The 22,438-nt window shown below is 46.2% G+C and overlaps 1 protein-coding gene across 6 annotated transcripts in view; it reads right to left on the reverse strand.

Moving 5' to 3' along the window:
* Nucleotides 1-22,438, reverse strand: part of LOC120959490 (cGMP-dependent protein kinase, isozyme 2 forms cD4/T1/T3A/T3B) — a 129,178-nt gene that overhangs the window by 26,715 nt on the left and 80,025 nt on the right. Inside the window, exons 1-2 of one of the 6 annotated variants that reach the window (XM_040382926.2) lie at nucleotides 19,223-19,660; nucleotides 11,947-13,979 (exon numbers count right to left, since the gene is read on the reverse strand). The exons of the other annotated variants lie outside the window; for them this stretch is intronic. Coding sequence (XP_040238860.2) covers nucleotides 11,947-13,582 — 1,636 coding nt within the window. The 5' untranslated portion in view covers nucleotides 13,583-13,979; nucleotides 19,223-19,660. Of the gene's footprint in view, nucleotides 1-11,946; nucleotides 13,980-19,222; nucleotides 19,661-22,438 lie in introns of those variants that run through there. 6 annotated transcript variants of the gene reach the window in all.

A 22,438-nucleotide genomic window follows, 5' to 3' on the forward strand; every position in this document is an offset into this window, starting at 1 on the left:
TTTACAGCAGGGCTCATCCACACCTCCGAAAAGCCGCACAACAAATGGGCGCGAGTGATGTTGCACACAAAGAGCACCACCACGAAAAGTCACGATTCGTGCCAAATAGAACGCAAATGGAGCTCGCTTGCAGTTCTCAGGTTGGGCAGATTCAAACGTATTGCAAAAAAACAGGGCGCGTTTGTCGGCCTCCACACACCGCGAACAAGGTGTTTGCTGCTTGTTTCTTGCCAGAGTTTGCTAACTGTGCAAACACATTCACAAACAAAGTTCCATTTTTCTTTCGGTTACACACATACTTTGCTTTGATCCGGTAGGAAGCTGTTGCAGCAGCTGCTGCTCAAGCTGCACATCCAGTCCCAGTCCTCCCAACCTCCGAACAACAAAAGCGAAAGAGTGAAGGGAAAAAAGGCCGAAATAATTGCATGGTAATTGTGGTCGTGAAGCACACTTTAAAGTTCAGGCGCTCGCGGGTTAGCGCCGTTGACATTTTGGGGTGTCGATCTCGCGATCGCTCCCGCTCGGCAGGCAGCTTTTTCGAGGGAGCGGCAGTGGAGTTTCGGTATGCTGTCAAACCGCGCGTTCGTGATTTCATGCACCAAATGTTGAATTTATGATCGCGTTCGGCACGCCCCTGGAACGACTCTAGCACGGGACTCTTTTTAATCAATCGATCGCGCACGCGAACACCACCACAAACTGAAAGCTTTGCAGGGAAGCCTGATGGGGCGTCTTGTACGAAAGAGGTAAGGATTGAGAGGTGAAACCTTTTAATGATCGTGTCAAACCACTTTCTTCCGAGCAAGATGCTGTTGCTGGTGGTGCTGCTGCTGTCTAGCCGTACCAACAGAAACCCGTGTGTCCCGCCGGACGGTTTGTTTGCAAACCGTTTAGTGGCCCGTGTGGTGGTGGTCTGGCTTTTTTCCATCATAAACGATCGGCGGATGTGTCCTCCCCGTTAGAGCGCACATCCAATAACGCTTTACGATGGCAGGTAACGGGCACAAACGGCCGGCTAATGGGGGAATTAAAGCGGTTGATAGATAAATTCTGTTCTACATCGGCAAGATGGGGCGGCCCCCGGTTTCATGATAATCGTATCCACAAAATATTGGTCACGATCAGCTGCAACCACCATCAGGGTAATCAGTTCGTGCGCAATGGCAATGAGTGGGAGCTTCTTTAATGAGCTTGGCTTGATATCCAATGGGACAGGAAGCGACTTTTAATTAAAATTGAATGGTTTATAAATTGTTATATATTGAGGTACTTCTGCGCGATGGTTTGAAGATGTCTTCCGATACAAACAAGACAAAATAGAGTATCAGGATCATCTGTTTCATAGCTTCTTTCTGTCCAAAGATACCTTCTCTTGTGCAAGTATAAATAGAAAAGCTCAAACCTGATTGCGTGTGGACAACAGAATTGCAGCCCCATTTTGCTCAAAGCTTCTAGTAGCGACGCCAAGCAGCGAAATGAAAGCGATTAAACGTTCATTTCTCCCCTAATGAAACCAGCCCCTACGCAAACCTTGCCTTCTATGGGCTGTGCTGGAGTCACGCATAGAGCGGAAGCCTCGGTCGAGCCGATCGATCGACTGCAGAAAAGCAATTGTTATTTGACCACGACAAGGGAATGAACAAAACAAAAAACTTGCCCAACAAGATAACAACTTTCAAACGGCCCTGAAACCTTCAGCGATAAACGACGCATTCCGTGGGCCAGTGGAAACGCCGCCGAAGATGGCGTCGTTACAAAAAAAAGTAAATAAATAGGTAACATCAAAAAGAAAAAACACACGAGCCCCTCAGACCCACAAGACACTCTACAGAACACATCTAACAACGGATGCACACGGCGTTGGCATAAAATAAAACCCGAAGCATGTTTTCCACCTCCGTTGGGACGCAAAAAAAAAAAAACTGGGGAAAAATCGACAACCGCCGATACACACAGACACCCGGACCTGTGCCAATATAAAGTGAAAGGGTAGTAATGGTACGTTTGCTTTTGTTTTCGTTTGATTTACGCGCCTTACACACGTGGGAGAATGTCGGGAAGGCGCGTCCCTTCATCCCGTTTGTGGAGGCTGTGTAAGGGAACGGAGAGTGGCGTAAAAAAGTGGATCAAAACCGGGCCACAAACCTTGGACGGTACTCGACGCAGGAAAGGGGAAAAAAGGGCACACGCGCGCGACTCGGACAGGTTTTCCATCGCAACCGGTGCAATACCGTTTCGTTTCGTCGGGATGCGAGAGTTTTCACCTTCGGCGACGGCGAGAAAGAAACTTTTTTTCCTCCAGTTTAGATTCCTGCGCTTTGTGCAACATTGAATTGCCGATCTGGTTTTTTTTTATTCGCATACTTGCACACGTTGACATTTGCCGCGCCCTGATAATGACATTTAAGTGGCGCACGCTGTTTGTGGGGAGGAAAAACATGCCACCGAGATTGGATACGAGAGGTACAAGGAGGATTGGCGATCGTATGATAGTGGTGGGCTTCTGGGCGACACACGACACACGAAACACACCAAAGGCTACAATTCCTTGACTGCTGAAAGTGGGCCAGCAGCAGAGTTCGACTGCGGCCTGACTGTGCCGATAAGGGCCGGAGAACCGTTTTGGAGCGTTTAGTTGGCTACAGAGACGAAATGAATTCGCACTTACTACATGTGGACACAGTCCCGGGGCAAGGATTTCATCTTATTAGCGATGCTTTCACTCTTACCTGGAATGGAACAAGAGAAATGGGAAAATTAGATTTAGTTGGCATAATTAGGATCAATCAGGAGAGCCACCAGGAGAGAGGTGGAATTGAAGTAAAAGTAAAAGATTATTATTTTCACTTCAATGGCTTGGGGTTACAAAAATTGAAAGTTATAGTACAAAGTTTGATGTAACAACCTGTTTAGAGGTGCAGGTTTTGCTTCAAAACTGATGATTTCAACTGGAAAACATATACAAAACATTAGGGATGTTATCTAGTTGCATGGACCCAGGTTCCAGAAACATTAAATATCATCTTGATAGAAATAGCGACTAAAGTTCTTGGTTATGATGCGACCTCGTGTATGTTTACTTGTCCAAGATGTCATCTAAATAACCCAGAATACAATGTAATAGGCCACAAATTTAATAGTACATCTTTTTATCCCGTAGATCATTATGAAAGTAAGATTTAGCTTAAAATGCGTTATTGAGGTAACATCAGAATATATCGAATCATTGAAGAAACATGGTGAGATTATGATAGATATTAAAGAGGTAGTCGAAACCTACTTTCCAAAAGAGTTCTGTAGGGCAGCCTATCAGATCTGGCGTGTTGTACAGAAAAAGATCATTCCAATTGGCTTTTATTTCTAAAATTGTAATAAAAGATGATCTTAGAATATGTCTACACGATCAGTTTTTAGTACAAGAAGTTCCTGGTATAAGTATATCAATATTTATCCAGATGATCCGGATTTAGATTGATTCTTAAATGCGTATAGTCCTTGTGAATTTATTTATAAAAGGAATTTGGTCTTTTGACCGAAGTCCAAGAGAAGTCAAAACCTGTGTATATATTTTTAAGGAATGATTGTTCATCCAACATCCTTGAAGTTTAAACGTTTTGTTTTTTGATTGTTCAAACTCAAATTTAACTAATATCCTACGCTTGAATTTCATCCAACACACGAAAAACCACGCATTGAATAACCAAACATGCTTCTTAGTTGAACGATTTATTGCCACCATTTGGGAGTCGCGCTTGCAATCGATCGCAACCTCCTGCGCTCAACCCTACCAACCACAGGTTCGCATACTGATGATGATTGCGCCGCTACCATCGCGGCCAGGTCAGATCACACGAAACATAAAACAAAACAACAAACCCTCCATATCCAAAATCATTCGACCAGCACCTGGCGGCCAGCGTGGGCATCCCTTCTCCGGAATCGTTACCGGCTTACCGTTATGAATATAAATATATCGCAAACTAGCGCGGCTGCACATAAAGCATCATCGAAAAAAAACCTCCGTTAATGGGCAATCGGATCATCGACGAGGGCCTTCGATGAGGTTTGGACGAACCTTTCGGTCACTGAACGAAACCGCGGAAGAGAACTACAACCGAAACGATGGGTAGCTCCGGGACCACGGTGCGAAGTGTTATTTTATGAGCTGCCAAAATCGTAGGCATTTCCTTCTTCCTGGTAGTGGCGGTGGTGATTGTGAGGGTTTGTTTTCGAACTTGCCGATAGACGAAAAAATTTGAATCACAATAAATAGCTTCAAAAAAGATTGCAGAAGAAGAGTAGTGCGATGTACAATGAGGTTGATGTTGCTGTTGCTAGAGCATCCATGATATGTTTATCTACTAATTCCGTTACTACACAAAACAACATGCTGTGGAAAGTTTCTCCCTCAACCTAGAGCGGTGTTTGTGGTGTATGCATGGAAGAAAAACAAAAGAACTCTATCAATAGCACCACTATCGATCGAGAGGCAGAAGAATGAACATTATGGAAATTATTAATGCAAACGAAACACCGTGAAAGAGGCCCGGAATGGAGGTTTGATTTTCTCTTCTCCAGTAGCGAACCGATTTCCGTTAGCTAACGAGTGAAAACGGTGAGCTAAGTTGAAGATTTTCAAACAAAAATACCACCAACCACCGCGCAAGCCGAAAGCGGAAATGAAAACATACGTCCACAAAACAAACCTTTTAGATCGTTTTAAAAAGTCATCGTTCAGTGTCGGCACTTTTGGGTTCCCCAAATTTTTTTCCCCAAAACAACTCCAAAAAATTGAGATCTCCGTGGAAAATCACAAAGCAAAGCCGCGAAAAGTATCACGCGCACACGGTCAGGAAAGCGATTTCCCAAGCAAAAACCGATTCGACCACTTTTCCGGCTGTTTGAGTTTCTTTGCGTTTGGCATCTTTGGCTGACCGTGGAAGTTTCGGATGCACCGATCACCCCCTCATCCCCCGAAAGCGAAATGAAACATAAATCACCCCAAATCGCTAACCCGAACGCGCGGCGGCGGTTAAGGTTAACGCGACGTGACACGCGCGTCATTGAACTCCGGCACCAACGGTCGCTTACTTTTACTTTCATCGCGCACTGCTTTGCGATTCAGAGCATCTTTTCGACGGTTAACCACGTTGGGTACACCCGCATCCAATTGCGACCGGTTCAAGATTGGCATAAATTTGTGCAAGGAAATTTGCGCTCACCGTACACTCATTGCCACCGAAAGTTTGCTGGCAGTTGGGTGTTAGAAATTGACTTTCGCACAAGACCCTGGGCCGGTGAACATTTTCGCATGCACAGCAAAAGCGAAGGCAGCACCAACTCTCCCCGCGCCAAGGTGCATCGCCGTGATCGTACAGAAAACAGATTGATTTTCTTTTCCGTGTGACCATTTTTCTGTGCTTTTCTCGCTTCTTCCTGCAATTATAATGCACATGAACAACAAATCCTTCAGACGACTGTTTGTTTATGGCGCTGTGGCATCGATGAGTGATTACTTGTTGGAAGTCGGCTCCAATGTTGGCTTTGGTTGCGTATGCATAATGTATCACCGTTCGGAAACACGATCGATCTCTCCACACTTCATGGACGTGTAAGCAAACGACTTGGTACGAGGGAAAAGGGAGAAAACAAAGAAATTTCAGACAAAACAATGAAAGTATTCTCAAGGACTACGTATGATCACTCTCGTTCGGTAATGGTATTCACGGACAGAGTGTTCAATATTTTCTTTAACGATGACCCGATCTTCTGCCGGCCATTTGACATACTCTAAGGTATCTTTTGTTGGCTGAAATTAAATACCAGAAATGTGAGCCAAGGTTATAGCCGTGGCGTCGTATATATGGCTGTTGCTGATCCAATAGTTCAGTATGTTGAGGCGATAAAGTACCAATATTGAAGTTGGACAAGCAATACGGCCAAACCCGTTCCTTTTCAACAGAACATCACGAGAATCAACAGAAACAAGACGTTGACATTTTGGGTTGATATTCATATTTGAGCTTTGAGCAATCGTATTTATTGGCGAGCAAAGATGCGTACAGAGCTAATCGAAATCAATTGTAGAATAAATTAGAGCATTTAATAGCAATAAAAGATGTAAATATTTAATTCTAATTGTCTTGATGTTTGATTCAACAGTAACATAGCATTAGTCATCGCAAGAATCCAGAACCAACTCCACAAGAACCATTTGGGATAACAACTACATAACAGTACAAAATTCAATACAATTTTGAAGAATTTCAACCTTCTCAGTAGATAAGAACTTTCCAACAAAAAATATTGGAACCGTGAAACTAACTTCAGCTCTAGCTTCTCTCTCTCGAAGAAGTCGCCAGACCGTCTATCAAGTAGCTTTAGTTACATTCCCCTCTCTACTGTAACGTTATAAGGTTGCGGTTCCATTTCTACTACGCCTATTCTTTCCCGTCATTTATGCAGACCTTGCACATTACACAGTGACCGACTCGCATGCTGCTCCGGTGTCATAATTTATGACACACCGTATGTCCCAAAGCCCTTGTGCCGTCTTCCGATGGTAATCAGAGCACGCGGGCGCAACGGAAGCACTGAGAAGCGCAGGTGCGGGAAAGGTGGGGACGTTTTTTTAATGACCGCCACTTATACACACACATGTTCTGTGAAATATGCAACGAAGACGAAATAAGCCAACCGGTGTTGGACCGGACAGTGGAATGTGCCCCTGAGAAAGGCCAATCGAGAGAAAGATATCGAGCGCCCGGAGAAACGTTTCACGGATCATATGGCTGCATGCAAATGACGAAGAAGATACGCGGTCGCGATAGCATCTACTGCCTGCTCTAATGATCTCGGGGCTGGTGGAGTCGCTAGAAAGATGCCACCATGCACGTATGCCACCGAAAGCAGATAGTTACCGAGAGCTCCAGTTCGATCAGACGGGCGGCCCACCAATGTACCGCTATCGATCTCAATTCCTCGATCCACCGTCCACCGTAGAGTAGAGTGACATTATGCAGAGTGCCTGATGGCCTTAATTAAGATTGTCTAATGCGTTACATTACGCGAAAACTCGAAGACGATACGATCTTTCATAAGAATTAATTGAGCGGTAAGCGAGCGGGATTAAACGGTATTGTGATATGATCGCTGGAGCACTGGTGTGGAATAGAGGTTGCTACGTGGTTGGTTTAATGATTCTTGGAAAGCTTTATTGCATTAGAATTTAGCATCTTTCCGTTTAATTAATGTTTGTGGTATTGCTTAGATAAGCTTTGGATTTGAAGAGGAATTATTTGTATAAGCTGAGGAATAATTTTCCCCAAAATTTAAATTTTTTTATGATAAATATTATTCCTAAAAGGCAAATTTCCTACTTTTTCATACAATATTGATGCGTGAAATTCTGCTTTAATTTATCATCTGTACAATCTGTAGAAAGATGATTTGAACACAATCTGCGAACATAAATAATAGCAGTAGAAGTTGAAGATTAAACTTTCAACTGAAATGATAAATTACTATTCAAACAACGATTTATCTCGCGTTGAATGCAACAAGTATCTCCATCTTCCCCCTTCTAATAGCAAATAAGCACCTCATCGCAACGACTTACGAGTCTAAAGAATACCTGAAACCCCTCAGGCGAGCCTCATACTCAAACACATTTTGTTTTGCGTTGAATGTCCATGTTCCGTATCGTATCGTGTTACCCAGCAATGGCAAACATTCCTTCTTCAATGCACTCGAAAGTAAAAGGATGCCCTTCGTGAACATGCAACCGCGTGTGGCGTGTGAGTGCATTTCGGGATTCCTCGCCGCCAGGCAAACCGCCGCGAGCTCACGTTCCGCTCGAAATCAATAGAGACACGATCGCACAAAACACTCTTTCGATCGCAAACTGCAGCGGCGGTGCATCTTCAGCATTTCGTTGGGTGTTCAAGACCGAAGTTGCTTTGGTGAGGCTTGCTAGCGATTTGTTTTCACTGTTTAATCTAAAACCAGCCAGGCCAGGACAGATATGTATGTATGCATAGTGTCGGTGCGAAACCATTGCAAGCAGAACCGAAGCGGTACACCACTTTCGCTACCGAGCAAAACAGGGAACCACGGTACCGTTTTTACGTAATCCTTTTGGTTAGGTGATCCATGAATGCATGATGCGCTTGGGCTGGAGTGTACGGCGGACACCGTCGGCCGGGAAGACGTCCGAGTGAAAGTGACTTCTGTGACCGATGTTGCACGTGTGCGGTTTCTGCTAGTGCCATTTCAAGTGTGAGATATCGGCAAGATACCGGCAATCCCGTTGAATTATGCATACGCTCTTCTATCCGTTCTGCGAAATGGGAACCTCACAAACCACAAATCGCTTTCATCAGAGACACAGAGCCTCGAACAACTGGGAAGAGTGCAAAAAAAAAAGGATCACATAATAAAACTTCCACCGCACGATCACGCACCACGCACGCTTCTTTTTTTGAGATCTATTTCAATCCATGGTTCAATCGTAGCTCGAAATGGAATTGGGAAATTGGAGGCCCGATTTGGCAGGCATGTTTAGAAGCAGACGGAAAAAAGAGAAAAATCGAATAACCTCCTAAATATGCGCTTTGTGCTGCACATGTAGAGAAACGAAACAAACACGCCGGCTGTTGTACACCGAAAAATGGAAAACACAAATCAACGCACCACAACAAATGGTCTAGTTTGCAGCAGAGGACGACGCATCAGCAACCGCAGAGCATTGGGAGCTGTCCAATTTGTTCCGGTGGCCACAGTAATTGCGTTTAAATGGCGTAAAATTGTTGTGAGAATAAATTACAACGGTCGTGTGGCCAACCTCCATCGGTTGAACCGTTCGTTTGGTTTGTTATAGATTTTGGGGTTTTTTCTGTCTACTTTGTACCAATTGCAGAATGGGTAGAGTAGAGTTCCGAATTCTATATTATAATAATGTAAAATATGTTATATTTGTAAACTGTTTGAAGCTCAATGTTCTTAAAAACGAAGAAGAATCAGATTGTTTAAATATGACCAAAAAAATAAGCAATTTAATGATTTCTCAATATTTAATTAAATTTTTAACAAACTACTGATCGAAATTATAAATGATATGAACAAAAACAGGATGTAACTCTTCAGCTCCTGTTTATTCAGAGACATCAAGATTTATTAGAAGCGATTTATTTTCATTTGCAGCATAACTTCTAGTTACATTTGAAATCAGAAACATAATTAAATCTTTGAAAAATAAATTAGGAAATATACCTCGGTCTTATAGTTATGCAATCACCACTTTAAAAGCGTAGACAAACAGCTCATGCGTGATAAAAATTTCTAATTTCCCTTAATGTAAGCAAACCACCAGCGGTCAGCTGAGTAAAGGGCTCACGATTCGAAAGCTCACATTAAAGAAGCTAAAAATAAAACGTGGGTGATAATGAACGAAACATGGTCTTTATCAATTTTCATCGGCACGTGAAAGCACCTGGTGACAACAATTCGAAAGTATTTAGCTAAAGTTGTCCGTAATTTACCCATTATCACCCTCACACATTGGACAGGGGGAACACTCTCGTACACACAACAGTCGTTTTGCTTACCCGATGCGTTATCTTCTTCGCTTTCATAATATCACTCGCTTACATCACATCCCGCTCAAATGAGCATATCTAAAACGTCTCAGAACAGGGGGTCCCTCTCGTATTACTCTTCTTCGCAAAAAAAACCACTTCATCCGGAGACGAAGCATGTTGACATTCAACCACGATGGTGTGGTCATCGCGCGAGGATTTGGCTAATTACGAATGCGCGATTGCCGGACGAACGACCCAGCACGGAGGACGATGTGTGTTCGATTAGATCTCGCGTGCGCTCTCGTAATAGGCAAACCCCGATGTAGCTTTCCAGCAGTGAAAGGTTAAAGGAAGGAAGCGACTCGCCTTGAACGACGACACGGGGCGGTGTCTCGTCTCGACTTTGCGTACGAACGCGCTGATGACACGGTGGTAGACGTTGGAGGACCATCATCTTGGCGAAAGTTCAACCCAGCTGCGGTAGCATCATCCTCCACGGCAACGGCTTGATGCGTCTGGGCTGCATCGTGCATACGGACTAACAAGCGCGGCACGATTTGCACGAGACGGGATCTGGTTGTGATGCGCCTTCCTTAGCCGGCGTGTCTATGTGTTGTGTGTATGCGTGTGTGTGTGTGCATTGACCATCGAAGATGTAGCAAAAGTGAAAGTGATGCTGCACGGTCGTCAGTTCCCTGCCGCCCGGTACGGTGTCACTTTCGTTTACCATTTTCGGCTGTGTTTTGGGAAGATGTCAGACGCGTTTGTTTTCCGTTGCAGCGAGCGGATCAACAAAAACGGCAACACACATGTGGTTCTGTCTGCTGCGAGATATTGGAATCACAAACATTTCCGATTGGTTCCACACATTTCACACACATACACGCGCGCCACCGCGTTACAAAATCGTCATCGCGCACTGGGGAAGGTGGTAAAACAGCGTGTCCGGATTCGATCTATTTGCAACATTGGACGCGGTTAATCGCAATAAATGGTCATGTAAATGGTGTTCCGGCAGTGAGCGCAGAGCTGCACACAAACGGAAGCAAGTGAAACGTTCCCTGCATCGTGCGCCAACATGGTGTTGGGTACGGGGTTTTAACCGCTTTTAGGACGGTTCTTCGCCTCTGCAGACCTGAATGAAACCTGCAAGATCAGTACCCAACACACGGGGTGCTGGTGAGGATCGTAATTTTCTCACCTTACATAAAAGCGCCATTGGATGCGGATTGAGCGTACCGAAAAACCTACCGTAGGAAGCAATTGCGCCTAATAGTCGGCCTAATGGACTGACGGGGTTGAAATATGATTTTGAGTGATATTTAATAGTTTCGGCAACGACCAATCAAAGCCCGAATGTATACACTTTGCACCAGTAGGTCCAAAGGTGACACGTGGTAGAAAAAGGGATTTGAACGTACCGGTTGCAGGTAAGTTTCACCGCAACCATAACCTTTCATAATCTCTCAAACCGCATCATAGATCATCGCCCAAAGGTATCTCTCTCGGAAGACATTTCTCTCCCTCCAACGTCTTTGTGTTAAGTAAATTCTAATGTTTCTCTTAACTTTCTGTCACTTCCACCGCCGGTGTGTATGTGTCTGTATCGCGATAAGTCATCACCATTCGCTAACGCTACACACTGCGCTGGGAATGAAAACCGGACCTCCACCGGTAAGTGTTTGCATTGCTGACTAATGGTCTCCCATCTGGTGGAGATCGCGAGAGCCATTATCCGCAAGTACCTGGGATACATTACGGCATCCCGATGGACGCGCGGAGAGGTTGTTTTCACGATCTTTGCCTCGCCAACAAACGGGCTTGATGCATCTTGGATGCGATGAGATGAGAAGAAAGAAGGAACCCGCGAGCGCCATCGTCATCATTTATTGTTATCGGGACTGGAGCCCCTTTCAAAGCGGCACCATCATCAGGCTCTTATTATGAGTCGTCGGTGAGCTGTGTTTGCAAACTGTTTGGCCGGTTTTTTGCATCTAAAAATCATGAAGAGAGACAACATACGACAAACAACAGGCTGCACAACGTTACACAGCAGGATGCCCTTCGGTGCATCCGGCTAGTGTGCCTTGTGAGACTGTAATGGTTATGATCGTGACGGCAGGCGTACATCAAGCGGTTACTCTGATGATGATGGAGAAGAAAGTTTGTGCGCGCAAAAACAAGGAAGACAGTTGATAGAGTACGATCAAAGTCGATGGGTACTACTCTAATTGCTCTCTTTAGAGATAAAGCGGATATGTGTATCAATTAGTTGTTCACAGTCAGAAATCCATCTTCCCCCATATATCTAGGGGATAGACATCGGTGTACGACATCGTAAAAAAACGTGAACATTGTGCTAACTCACCGTCAGGATTGGCGTAGATCTCCTCCACGTTGCCGTAGATGGGCTCGTTGGCGATCAGATTGCCCGTGCGACGCTTCCGTGCGTACGTATGCACCGGAACCAGCGAGGGATACTTCCCGCCACTGGCTGGTCGCGTTGCAATAATGTACGCATCGCTGCAATCGTCACCAAGCTGCTGGCGGCGCTGCTGATGCAATGTTCCAGAACCCGTGCTGCTATTGCTGGTACTCCTACTTCCATTGCTGCTACTACTGCCGGCCCCTCCGAACAGTTTCTTGAACGACGATGACTTGGACGATGATGGTGGCGAGGACGAGGCAGACGAAGACGACGACATCGACGACAGTGGCGAATCCTGATAGCCCGTCGCACTATCATACTCGGACGTATCGCCACCTTCCCGTGCTCCTCCACCTCCAAAGTGTGACTTGAGTAGTGTGCGCGGGAATTTCGTACCAGCGGAAATCGTATTGTACAACATCTTACCGAACCCAACCTTCTTGCTGGAGGAGCGTTTCGGCTTTTCCGGTTCCAGCCGGGGCAACAGATCCGCCGGTATGTCTTCCAGGATAGGCCGGCCTTTGATCGTGCGATTGCGGGATAATGTCGCCGTTGCACGCGGTATACTTGCGAGTGACCCGTTTCGGCTACCCTCGCGATAGATTTGCGAGCAGAGATCGTTATCCGACCGGTACGATGTCATACGATCGCCGATCGAGAGATTGCTCTCGCTGTCATCGCTGCCGCGCCGATAGTCGGCCGGGCTGGACTTATCACGGTACCGTGCACCACCACCGCCGGTAGCACTATCACAGATCGCACTTGATCGCAGCTTACCCTCCAGATCCGTCATCGGGTCTGGGTAGTGACTGACCGGGGGACGGTGCAGATGATCCGAGTACTCGTCGATCGGTTTCTGCTGCCGCACGCGCTCCTTCTTCGAGGGTTGCTGTGGAGGAGTGTACTGGTGTTGCTGCTGGCGCAGAAACAGCTCCCGTCGATCGAGCGTTCGCTGCTGGGCGGTTGGAATTTGGGCCGCCACCGTGTTGGAACGTTTGAGCGTTCCGTTGCGTGCCGGTACGGCGGGAGCACGGTCTTCCCCTGGGAGCAAGTTTGCATAGTGCCCCGCATCAAACTCTGCCATGCTGGACCCCCGCAAGGCAGGTCGAGGTTTGTGAGTATTTTCAAACATCCGTCCCCCACGAACGGTATGATATTTGGTGGCGCTTGGATCATCCGGAGCATCTTTCGGATCTTTCAACTCGTCCCACTCTGGGTACTGTCGCTGGCGGGCGCGTCTTATCGTGGCTGGACGGTACCCATTTAGGGCCTTCAGTGCGCCACTGCTCTCCTGAAATGCGTCACGCTCCTCCTCGTCCGGGAGGCCTTCATCATCCTCGGAAGATCCAGTCACTGTTGAGATGCGATAGGATGGCGCAGGGTGGCTGACCGGTCTGCTACTCGCTGCCTGACCTACTGTGTCATACGGACTCGTCTCATGATGACTCTCGATCAGTGAGTTCATGCTGGACTGTACCTTGTTCCAGTTAGCCTCGTACAGGGCACCCATCGCACTGCGCTGCTCCAGCGAAAGACTCGCGTCAATCGCACGGCCCGGATGATGGGTGATCCTCATTGCTAGCACTTTTAACCTTACAGACACACACACACAACCGTACCTCCAGGTGAGATATGTATATCTTCTCACAATTCAATCCTCTTCATAGGAACAGGAAACACTTCACAAGAACCTCACTACGTAGCACCTTTCATGTTGGGGATTTCCAATAATCTAACACTTTTCTGAACTCTTTTCGGCACAGGGTAGGTCCTGTACACTGCAAACTGTACACACAATAGTGTCTTTCACGCCGACGTACGACGCACGCTACAGCAGCATCTACCGAGTTGAGGGTCGAGTACACTCCCGCACCAACAAGCAACGGCCACAGGCGGCAGCAGCAAGCACTCCATTCACTGGTCTGGTCGTCACATGTAATGATTATATTATTTGATACGCTTCAGCTACGACGCTACGCACACACACAGAAGGCGAGAGAAATAGAAAAATAAATACACACTGTGGCACACACCTCTACAATGCCGTCCATGGAATCGATGTGCAACGAGCGAGACAGGGAGTACAATCTTCAGAGTAGAGTGAGCGTGATGAGCCTCCGTTTGCGTCTATGCCGTTGTCTGAAAGGGTGTTTCCTTTCCTGAGTAGCCAGACAGTCTTTTTTTTGTTTTGGTCGGTATAAACCCAATGATCACCGAGTTATAACCTCAATGAATTTCTGCTGATTACGGACTTTCCGGATTGATGATGGGCCTCTGTCGGTGCGGGCTAGAGTGTGGAGTGGGTCACGTTACACTTCGCGGATGAACAACTGATAACAGCATCAACGTGATGAGAGCAACATCTAAGGCGAGAGTCTTCGAATTGAAATACCTCAATGATTAAATCAAGAGTACAATGAAAATACCACCATCAACTCCTGAAGTGCCCGTAGACAAACTGCGGCTCTAATCAAAGATTTCATTTCTATGCCAATCTATGAGTGCTTGGCTGCCTTCACCCAGCTAGCTCTATTAAAGATTTGGCGTCGAAAAATGTCAACATGTTGTTGATCTCGCACCGCCATGACATCACAATCTGATCCGAAGGAATGGCGAAATATTTCAATCAGCAAAATAACCTTGACAAACACTCGCCCGTGGTGCTGGAGACAGATGAAAAATTAAATCGATTTTTGGCGTGTCTTTTCGGGGTGTGTAAGACACTCCGACATTCGGTTTTGGAATGTATAATTCGTTCTGGGACGTTTTGAGTGTTGCTAAAGAGCATTGTTTATGCGAGAGAGGCGTGATTGAATTGTGAAGGCAAGGCAATAAAGTACGCCAATACTATTTTGTTTGTTTGTTGTTTTGTTGGTTTGTTTTTGTTAAACAATTCCCATCATAAACCAAACAAGTATGACTCATTGGAACCATTCTAGCCCTAATTCCTGCAAGAAACTCAGCGTTGTTGAGTTCTGCTCCACTCAACCTCCTTCTAAGTGCATTGGTGTTGTTTTTGTTTATCATTTAATTGGGTTGAACATCCTCTCTTCTTGCCAAATACTGCCGCTTTACCATCGTCGTGGTCGTTGTCGCGTGTGGACAACGAAATCGCCATTTTTCCGGTCTGGAGGCATGACGCTCATGATCCTTGAACCGGTTCGTTCGTCTCGCCGTCACCGTGTTTCGATCGTGCATCCTGGATCGGTGTGCTTTTGTACGGATTCCATCAACTACCCGGGTCGCTTCGGCTGAACGAGTTTTCAAGGTCCTCCGTCCCCCCGAGAGTGTGTGTTTGTGAGCGCATGAGGCAAGCTCGGTTGCGCGAACCTTAAAATTGCCAACCCCAAAAGTCGTGTCAGCTGAAACAGCGACCGGTATGTAGAAGAGAGCAAAACGCTCTCAATCCAGTTTCCTCCGTCAGTAACAAGAGCCTCGAAATCGAATCGTTTTTTTCGGCATTATGGAGTTGTTTAAAATTTCATTTTACAGATAATTTTATTTATTTATGCATTCCGTTTTGCTTTCGCATATTAACGTTCTTTTGTTACGATTGATCAGGTTCGCAAAAGGGAAAAGGAACCTTTTATAAAAGGATTATAAAAAGGCGGCATATTTATTGGAGAGCCATTGGGCAGCAAAGTATCATTCAATCCCGGAACTGTAAACAATTTAACTACAGCGGTTCATAGGATTTGATTTTGATATTGAGATGCTCCATTCGACGCGTTGCTTTAGTTTCCCGCACGCAAAATAGGTTACTGGAGCGTGCGTTGGATTCCGCACCGAAAAACAATACGCTGCAAAATTGGCCACGCACATACGCCAGGCAGCAACAAAAAAGGATAAACAACAACAGCTAACAAAAACAGCTAACACACACCGAAAATGGGCGCAATTGATCGATTTTGCGGCTGTCTGTGTTTTGCATTTCTTTGGCAAAGCCAAGGCCTCCTCCGTAGGTGGATAAGTGAAATTCGATTCCATTCGAGAGGGCCAGAGCAAGCAACATAACCAACCATCACACTAATTAACGGCCCCAAGCCATCAACAAACCGAAGCGGCGACGACGTGAATTGAAACTGCTAGTGGATTCGTTTTCCACATCAACGTACGCTTCATCCAACCCTTCCAGGGGAGGAAATTAGATACATTATCAGTTCTACTCTACATACTCTCTCTCTATCGACAAAAAAAAGTGGGACATCCATTACACGGTAGTTTAGCTTAATTCAATCGAACACAAATTGGATGAGAGTATCATCCCCGATCCGACAACGACGACACGCAAAAATCCGTCTGGGAGTGCATCCTTCGATTGATGAGGAATTAATTTAAAGCCATGTCTACGTGTCCAATTACCAGATGAACACTCCGGGCACTCCCTCGCGCGCCCGATACGCTTGCAAGAATCCGAAGCCCTTCAACGGATTTCAGCGAACGGAACAAAACACATTCCAGCACGCGCACTGCAAGGCTCTAACAAGTGCAACGCGCCCAGTCACGCGACGTACGTTGAATGCCAGCAGTGTTTGTATGCCGAAAATGGGCTCCCCCCCCCTTTGGTGGAGAACATCCTCCAAACAAACCTCCACGTTCACTTGGCATTTTCCTTGGCCATCGGATATTCATCGCGGCGGTCTGATTTCTGATGCGCACGAGAGAAGGAGTACATTTTCGCGCAGCAAATTTCGCCCACAGAAGGGCAAATGTGTTGGTTTCGGATTTTTCCCAAAAGGAATGTGGCCTCCAATAGTGTGCGCATACTTGGCGAGCTTTTCCATCGTTGATGATCGCGTACGGCGAAGCTATCGAAAATACGCCACAGAGTTGTTGTGGGATATGTGAAGGATATCTTGAAGTTTGCTACTTTTCAAGCAATCAACAATGTGGAGCGTCCAATGTACACGGAACTCTAAACAGTTTTCAACTCCGAACCCCAATCCCTTCAGTGGATGTCACTTGGCGCAGCCCAATAAGGAAGTTATCGGGAGGTGTTACGCCGGTTCATCGCACACGGGGGCCTATTGGGCGCTCGTTAAGGTGATTGATCATCTGAGACCGATTACCAAATGGATTTTCAATTTGAACGATGATGACTCAATTCGGGCCACTGCCTGGGACGGTTTTAGAAGGTGCTCCATGGCTACGAGCATTCGTTAATTGTGTTGGCCGTTATGGACGGGGCAAGAAGTGTGGTGTATCAGTGGCGATGTCTATACCACACCTTTGCTCTATCGCCACCATGCGCCAATCAAAATTGATCCGCCTCAAATTGGGCTGCTTTGGATTAGGCTTTTTGGTATATTCGATAGACTTTCAAGTTTCCCTCCAATTAGACTACTCTATAAGCTCCTTTCCAAGAGCGCTTAAAATGCTTCCAACTTACGACTTCAAACAGTTTGCTCGTTTGCATATATCTTGCAATCTTTGCACAAACAAACCACTCTTGGAACGTGGCTTTCCAGTTTTTCTTCGGGCCCGGGGGAAGTATGGCACCGAAACAATCGCGCAAAATGATCTTTTAAGGACACTGCGGTACCGCAAAAGCGCAGAGCACTGGTTTAATTATTCACAACGCATTCGGAGGGTGGTCAGGGCCACTCAAAGGGGAAGCCAACACCCTACACTAAGCCGTTCAGAACCAACTCTCTCTCTCTCTCGTTTGCTATGTCGCTCACTTTTCAAGTAACGTAAATTACTGCACACTGCAGAAGTACTGACCATGACGGTGCACCACAAGAACACACACACACACACCCAACACAATGCCCTACAACAAACCGGAGCTCCAAAGTGTCGGTTGGTTTGCATTCGAACCACACCAGAAGAGAGCGCTGCGAAACATAAAATCTCGTTACCTTCGACCGTTTCGGAGTGAACGGAAAAAAGTGGAACAGTGTGGTGGTGGGTTTGATGTTTAAAGTGCAGCCCAACACAAACGCCAAAGAAAAACCCCTCCATGCTCGTTCTTCAGAAGGCCTCAGGAAAAGGAGTTGTCACCAAAGCGACACATAGTGTGCCCGCGGGCACATGAAGCACACCGATTGCTCATTTCGCAAGGTGACATAAGACTTTGGGTCTTCGCTTACTCACACACTGGTTGCTCACACAGAATGATGGAATGCTTGAGGACCCGCCAACGTCCTTCCCGAACGCAGAGATGACTACTCCGCGAGAGAAGGGGGACTCCAAGAAGCTCCAAGAGACATGCGGAACAACCAAATCGACTTCCACCCACCCTTTGCGGGTTTATTTTTTCGCTAACCGGTTATTTATTCCAGCTCAACCCGCCCGTCTGCATGACATTACTGGCAAACTTCCTTGTCTGGGGACCATAGAGCGTACACACGCCGCGGCTTCAGTAAAGGTCGTATGAGCGGGTGAAGAAATTCATCTCACTGGCAAACGCGCGTCGTCGTCGACTGGTTTATGTGGTCGGTAAACCCAACACCGACAACGAAGCGTGGCTGTGGCGACCGGTAGAGTTCGTTTCGAAAGGGTGGTGTATGCAAGCCGAAGCCGTGTTCTACACCCTCAGGGTGAGTGAAAACACTTCAACCAGCAGCGAGCGACTCGACTTCGACCGCAAAGCGAGTCAGCGCAGCGTGCCTTCAAGAAGTTGCAGAATAATCCGATCGATTGGAGATTGTCGATGGAGAAGGGTGGCTGGTTTTGCATTATTGGCTCTCCAAGACGTTGCATGCGTCAACGATGTCCTTCACTGTCACTTTCCTTTGGGGTAGTACACTTTCGATGTGTCGATGTCACTTTCACGCACTCGAGTGTATTGGAGAGTATTCTTCACGCTTGGGATCTGATCTGAATATCGTACTCTTCGTTCACGTCTGATGTAATATACATGAGGTCGATAGATCAAATTGGGATCTCATTGGGATTTTGCAGACTGTCAGGAACTAACATGGACATTCATCACAAAGCACACAGTACTACACCACATCCACACATAGAGCACCCGATGCAAACAAAGCTGCTTGCAGGGCGAGGCTCTAGAAGGCCTAGAACGGGTTTTTGTAGACTTCTCCAAGTGGTGGTGGTGGTCGTCGTATCACCCTCAACACCCAAGATTGTACTCCCGCGTCGCTTGAGCTTTCAGACCTTGGAGCTGTTGTAGCTGCCCCAATGGGCGCCTGTTTTCTGTGCAATAAAGATCACAAGACGCGCGCACACACACACTGGGAGATCTTGCACCTACCGAAGCGTACACAAACAATCGCCCACAACATAACACACAGCACGGACCGTAAACAGCAAAAACAAAAAAAAAACAAAACGAAACCACACCGTGGAATTGTAGAAACCGCACTACCAAAAGCGCACGTGTGCGTGTGATCGTGGCTGCGATTGATCGTTAAACTTTGCATCCGCGAACCGCGCCAATCCAACCGCGGGCCGTACGCGCGTGGTTCCTCTTTCTGTGTTCCCCCCCTTTGCAAGTGACACGCACAGCAACAGAGGCTGCTGGTGACGGCAAAATCGATGTGTACACAGCAGGGCGAAACAAACAACAGTGCAGCACTGGGAACGCACGCGAAAAACCCCCACTCGAAACCCGAAACACACAACACAGCACGGCCTCTAGACGGTGTGGCGTGTGCGCGCGCGCGTGTTGCTTTGCCGTCGGAACGCGAAACGTGACTGAGCGGGCCTGGTCGTGCCCGGGCCGCACGAAAGCTGCTTGCGAGAGCGTTGGCTGGCTGTGCGTTGTGCTTTTGGGGCCTCCTCTTTGTGCTTCGGTGTGTACGCGATCGGGGTGCCGTTTCGATTTCTCTTGCAGTTGAAAAAAGAGAGAAAAGAGAGGGATTGGAGGGAGCTTTTTTCGGTGGCGCCTCGAACAGCTGGACGTGAAGGTTGTCCCTATGCAAAAGTCCGTTGTTTATGCTTTGCGAACTCTCTTTGAGCGAACTGACGATCGTTGTCGTGTGCACTACCGAGAGAGTGTTGTGTAAACAGATTGTATTGAAGATCGTGATCGGAGAGTGATCTGATCTGGGAGAGAAGAAAAACTTGCTCCATCTCATACGCATATTTGCCATGCATTTAGTAGCCGGTGATAAGGAACTCTTGTTATGTTGCAATATGGAAGCATACTGATTTCTTGGATAAATATTCATATTGAAAATCATATACAAAACGTCGAAAGTAATGGATGGCATGTTGAAAAGTAAGTTATTTCAATTCATTTCAATAAACCACACACCAATAGTTAGTATTTATTTACGTGGTTGGTGCTTATGTACAGGTGTATAACACACACAACCAAGGGTTTTTATTATTGGCTAAATTTGAGCCAGAATCGTGGCATTCTCTTCTCACAATATTGTAATCTATAAAATTACGTTAAAATAAACAAAAATGTATAAATCATATCATGATTTTTACTTAGTTTTCTTCTATTCTTTTCACATTATTTTTAATTGTTTAAATGGTCTTATATTAGCATTTTGTCTTTATTATGATCGATTGTTCATGTGAAGTTAAAAAAACATTGAACAAATTAGGTATTTAATCATAGAAGATTTGGTTTTCTATTTTTATTACTAAGCTACAAGCTGTTTATGGTTTTTACAGTCTGATTATCTACTTAAAAGTCTGAGTAGCTACTGAGTAAACCCTTTGATTTGAAAAGATTACGCAGAGTAGTCACAGTACGACAAAAAATTAACGCTAAGATCATAAATCATTTTAATTGATCTAAACCGATGTACCAATACCACGAAACGTCGCCTTGACAAATGGATATTTCATTATGTACAAAACCCACTCCCACACCTCCAATCACCCTAAAACGGTTCTCCCCCCAAACATTTAAATTCCACTTTAGACTAGCTGGTGCCCTAATTTAATAAAACAATTAGCACCACAATACCAACAAAAACCCACATTCAATTAAAATGTTAGAGGGCACACGGTTGGAATATTGCACGCGTTTATAAAGCGATCAGCTGCCGATCTCAGCCCAGCCCTTAAAAAACGTGCACCTCGTCACAAACAAGACACCATACCGCACTGCATTGTGTTGATTTTATTTCGGTACGATCGCAATCTCGTGAGAACACACCGAGATCCCCGATTGCCGATTGCCGAAAACGGCGGACCCGAGAGATCGAGTCGACTCTCCGCCGCACACAGACTCGGAAACAATAGCAATCGGATCGGACGGACCTACTATTTCATCTTCGAATCCGGTCTGGCGCGTCTGCCCAATATTTAACCCTGGCATTTGCTGCAACATCATCTCGCCCTCGAGTGACCCGTGAGCAGTGAGTGAGCGGTACGTCACTCCGAAATGGCTTTTTAAGTCGACACACGAAAGCAAACCTCCACCCGAAGCACAATGCCACAATCCGGTTGGGTATTGTTCTGGTGTCTGGTGCAGGTTTGCAATAGATCCGACCCGTCCGGGGACGAGGTCAGAACAAGATGAGATGAGCAGCTTCAAGATCGATGGTGTGTCGGGTGTCATAAACTATACGATCGAGCTCTGCAAACATCAGCGCAAACGGGGGAGCCTGACAACGAACCTTACTGACTGCCAAAGGCGCTACGCTATCTAGAGACAGATCAACCTCAACGTCATCTTGCAGCATTGTAATGTAGAATCACATTCAGGTCGCACCTATACCATATGCCGCAGGGCATCCCAGAGACTCCCCGTTCTTCATCGGCAAAGGTTGTTACAAGCTTCCAGCAAACGTCAGCATGTTAATCGTTTACCGCTAGAGCATGATGTCTGGGCGGAGTCGAGATACCGTCCAATGACTGCACTAAGTGGCGACAACATGATGCGATCAGATTTTGGAGCTAGCCTGTCCGATTGTCGACCCGCACGAACTGTGTTTGCTGTGCCTAGTAGAATAGGCGCACCGGCATGTACGGTCGGTTTGTTTCTGTGGCCTTGGAAAAGCTGTAAACAAATTTGAAGCCACACGAAAGGCTACGACGCGACTAACGAGCGAGTTATTGGTGGTTGCAAACTTCAAAAGCTGGTACTAAAAAACGAAACACCTGGACATGGCACGATGATTTGGAATCCAAATTTTGGATTGTTCAGAACATCCAAAAACTGTTTTCAAGTGGGCAGATCACACAGTTTGTGTTGGATGGTTTTTATAGCATTATTTACCAATGCGTCTAGAAGAGGAAGCTCAGAATTACAAGATCCAGATAATGGACGATCTACCTTCCACTGCCCTGGAAATGAGTTTTTAACGAATGACCAAGAACAATCGCGCCTGTTGTTCGCCGATCGTCTACGTCAACTTCGTGCAGAACAGGAAGCGTGCGCACTAGAAGAGTAAAACACACTGTTAATTGATCTTCAGGGAAAAGGGCACTGGTGGAAAACATAAACAAAACCAGGTGTGGAATGTTGTTCTTGCAACAGGAGACAGTTTCCCCTTAAGCTCCA

This window comes from Anopheles coluzzii, chromosome 3 (genome assembly GCF_943734685.1).
Source record: "Anopheles coluzzii chromosome 3, AcolN3, whole genome shotgun sequence".
Taxonomy (NCBI): Eukaryota; Metazoa; Arthropoda; class Insecta; order Diptera; family Culicidae; genus Anopheles; species Anopheles coluzzii.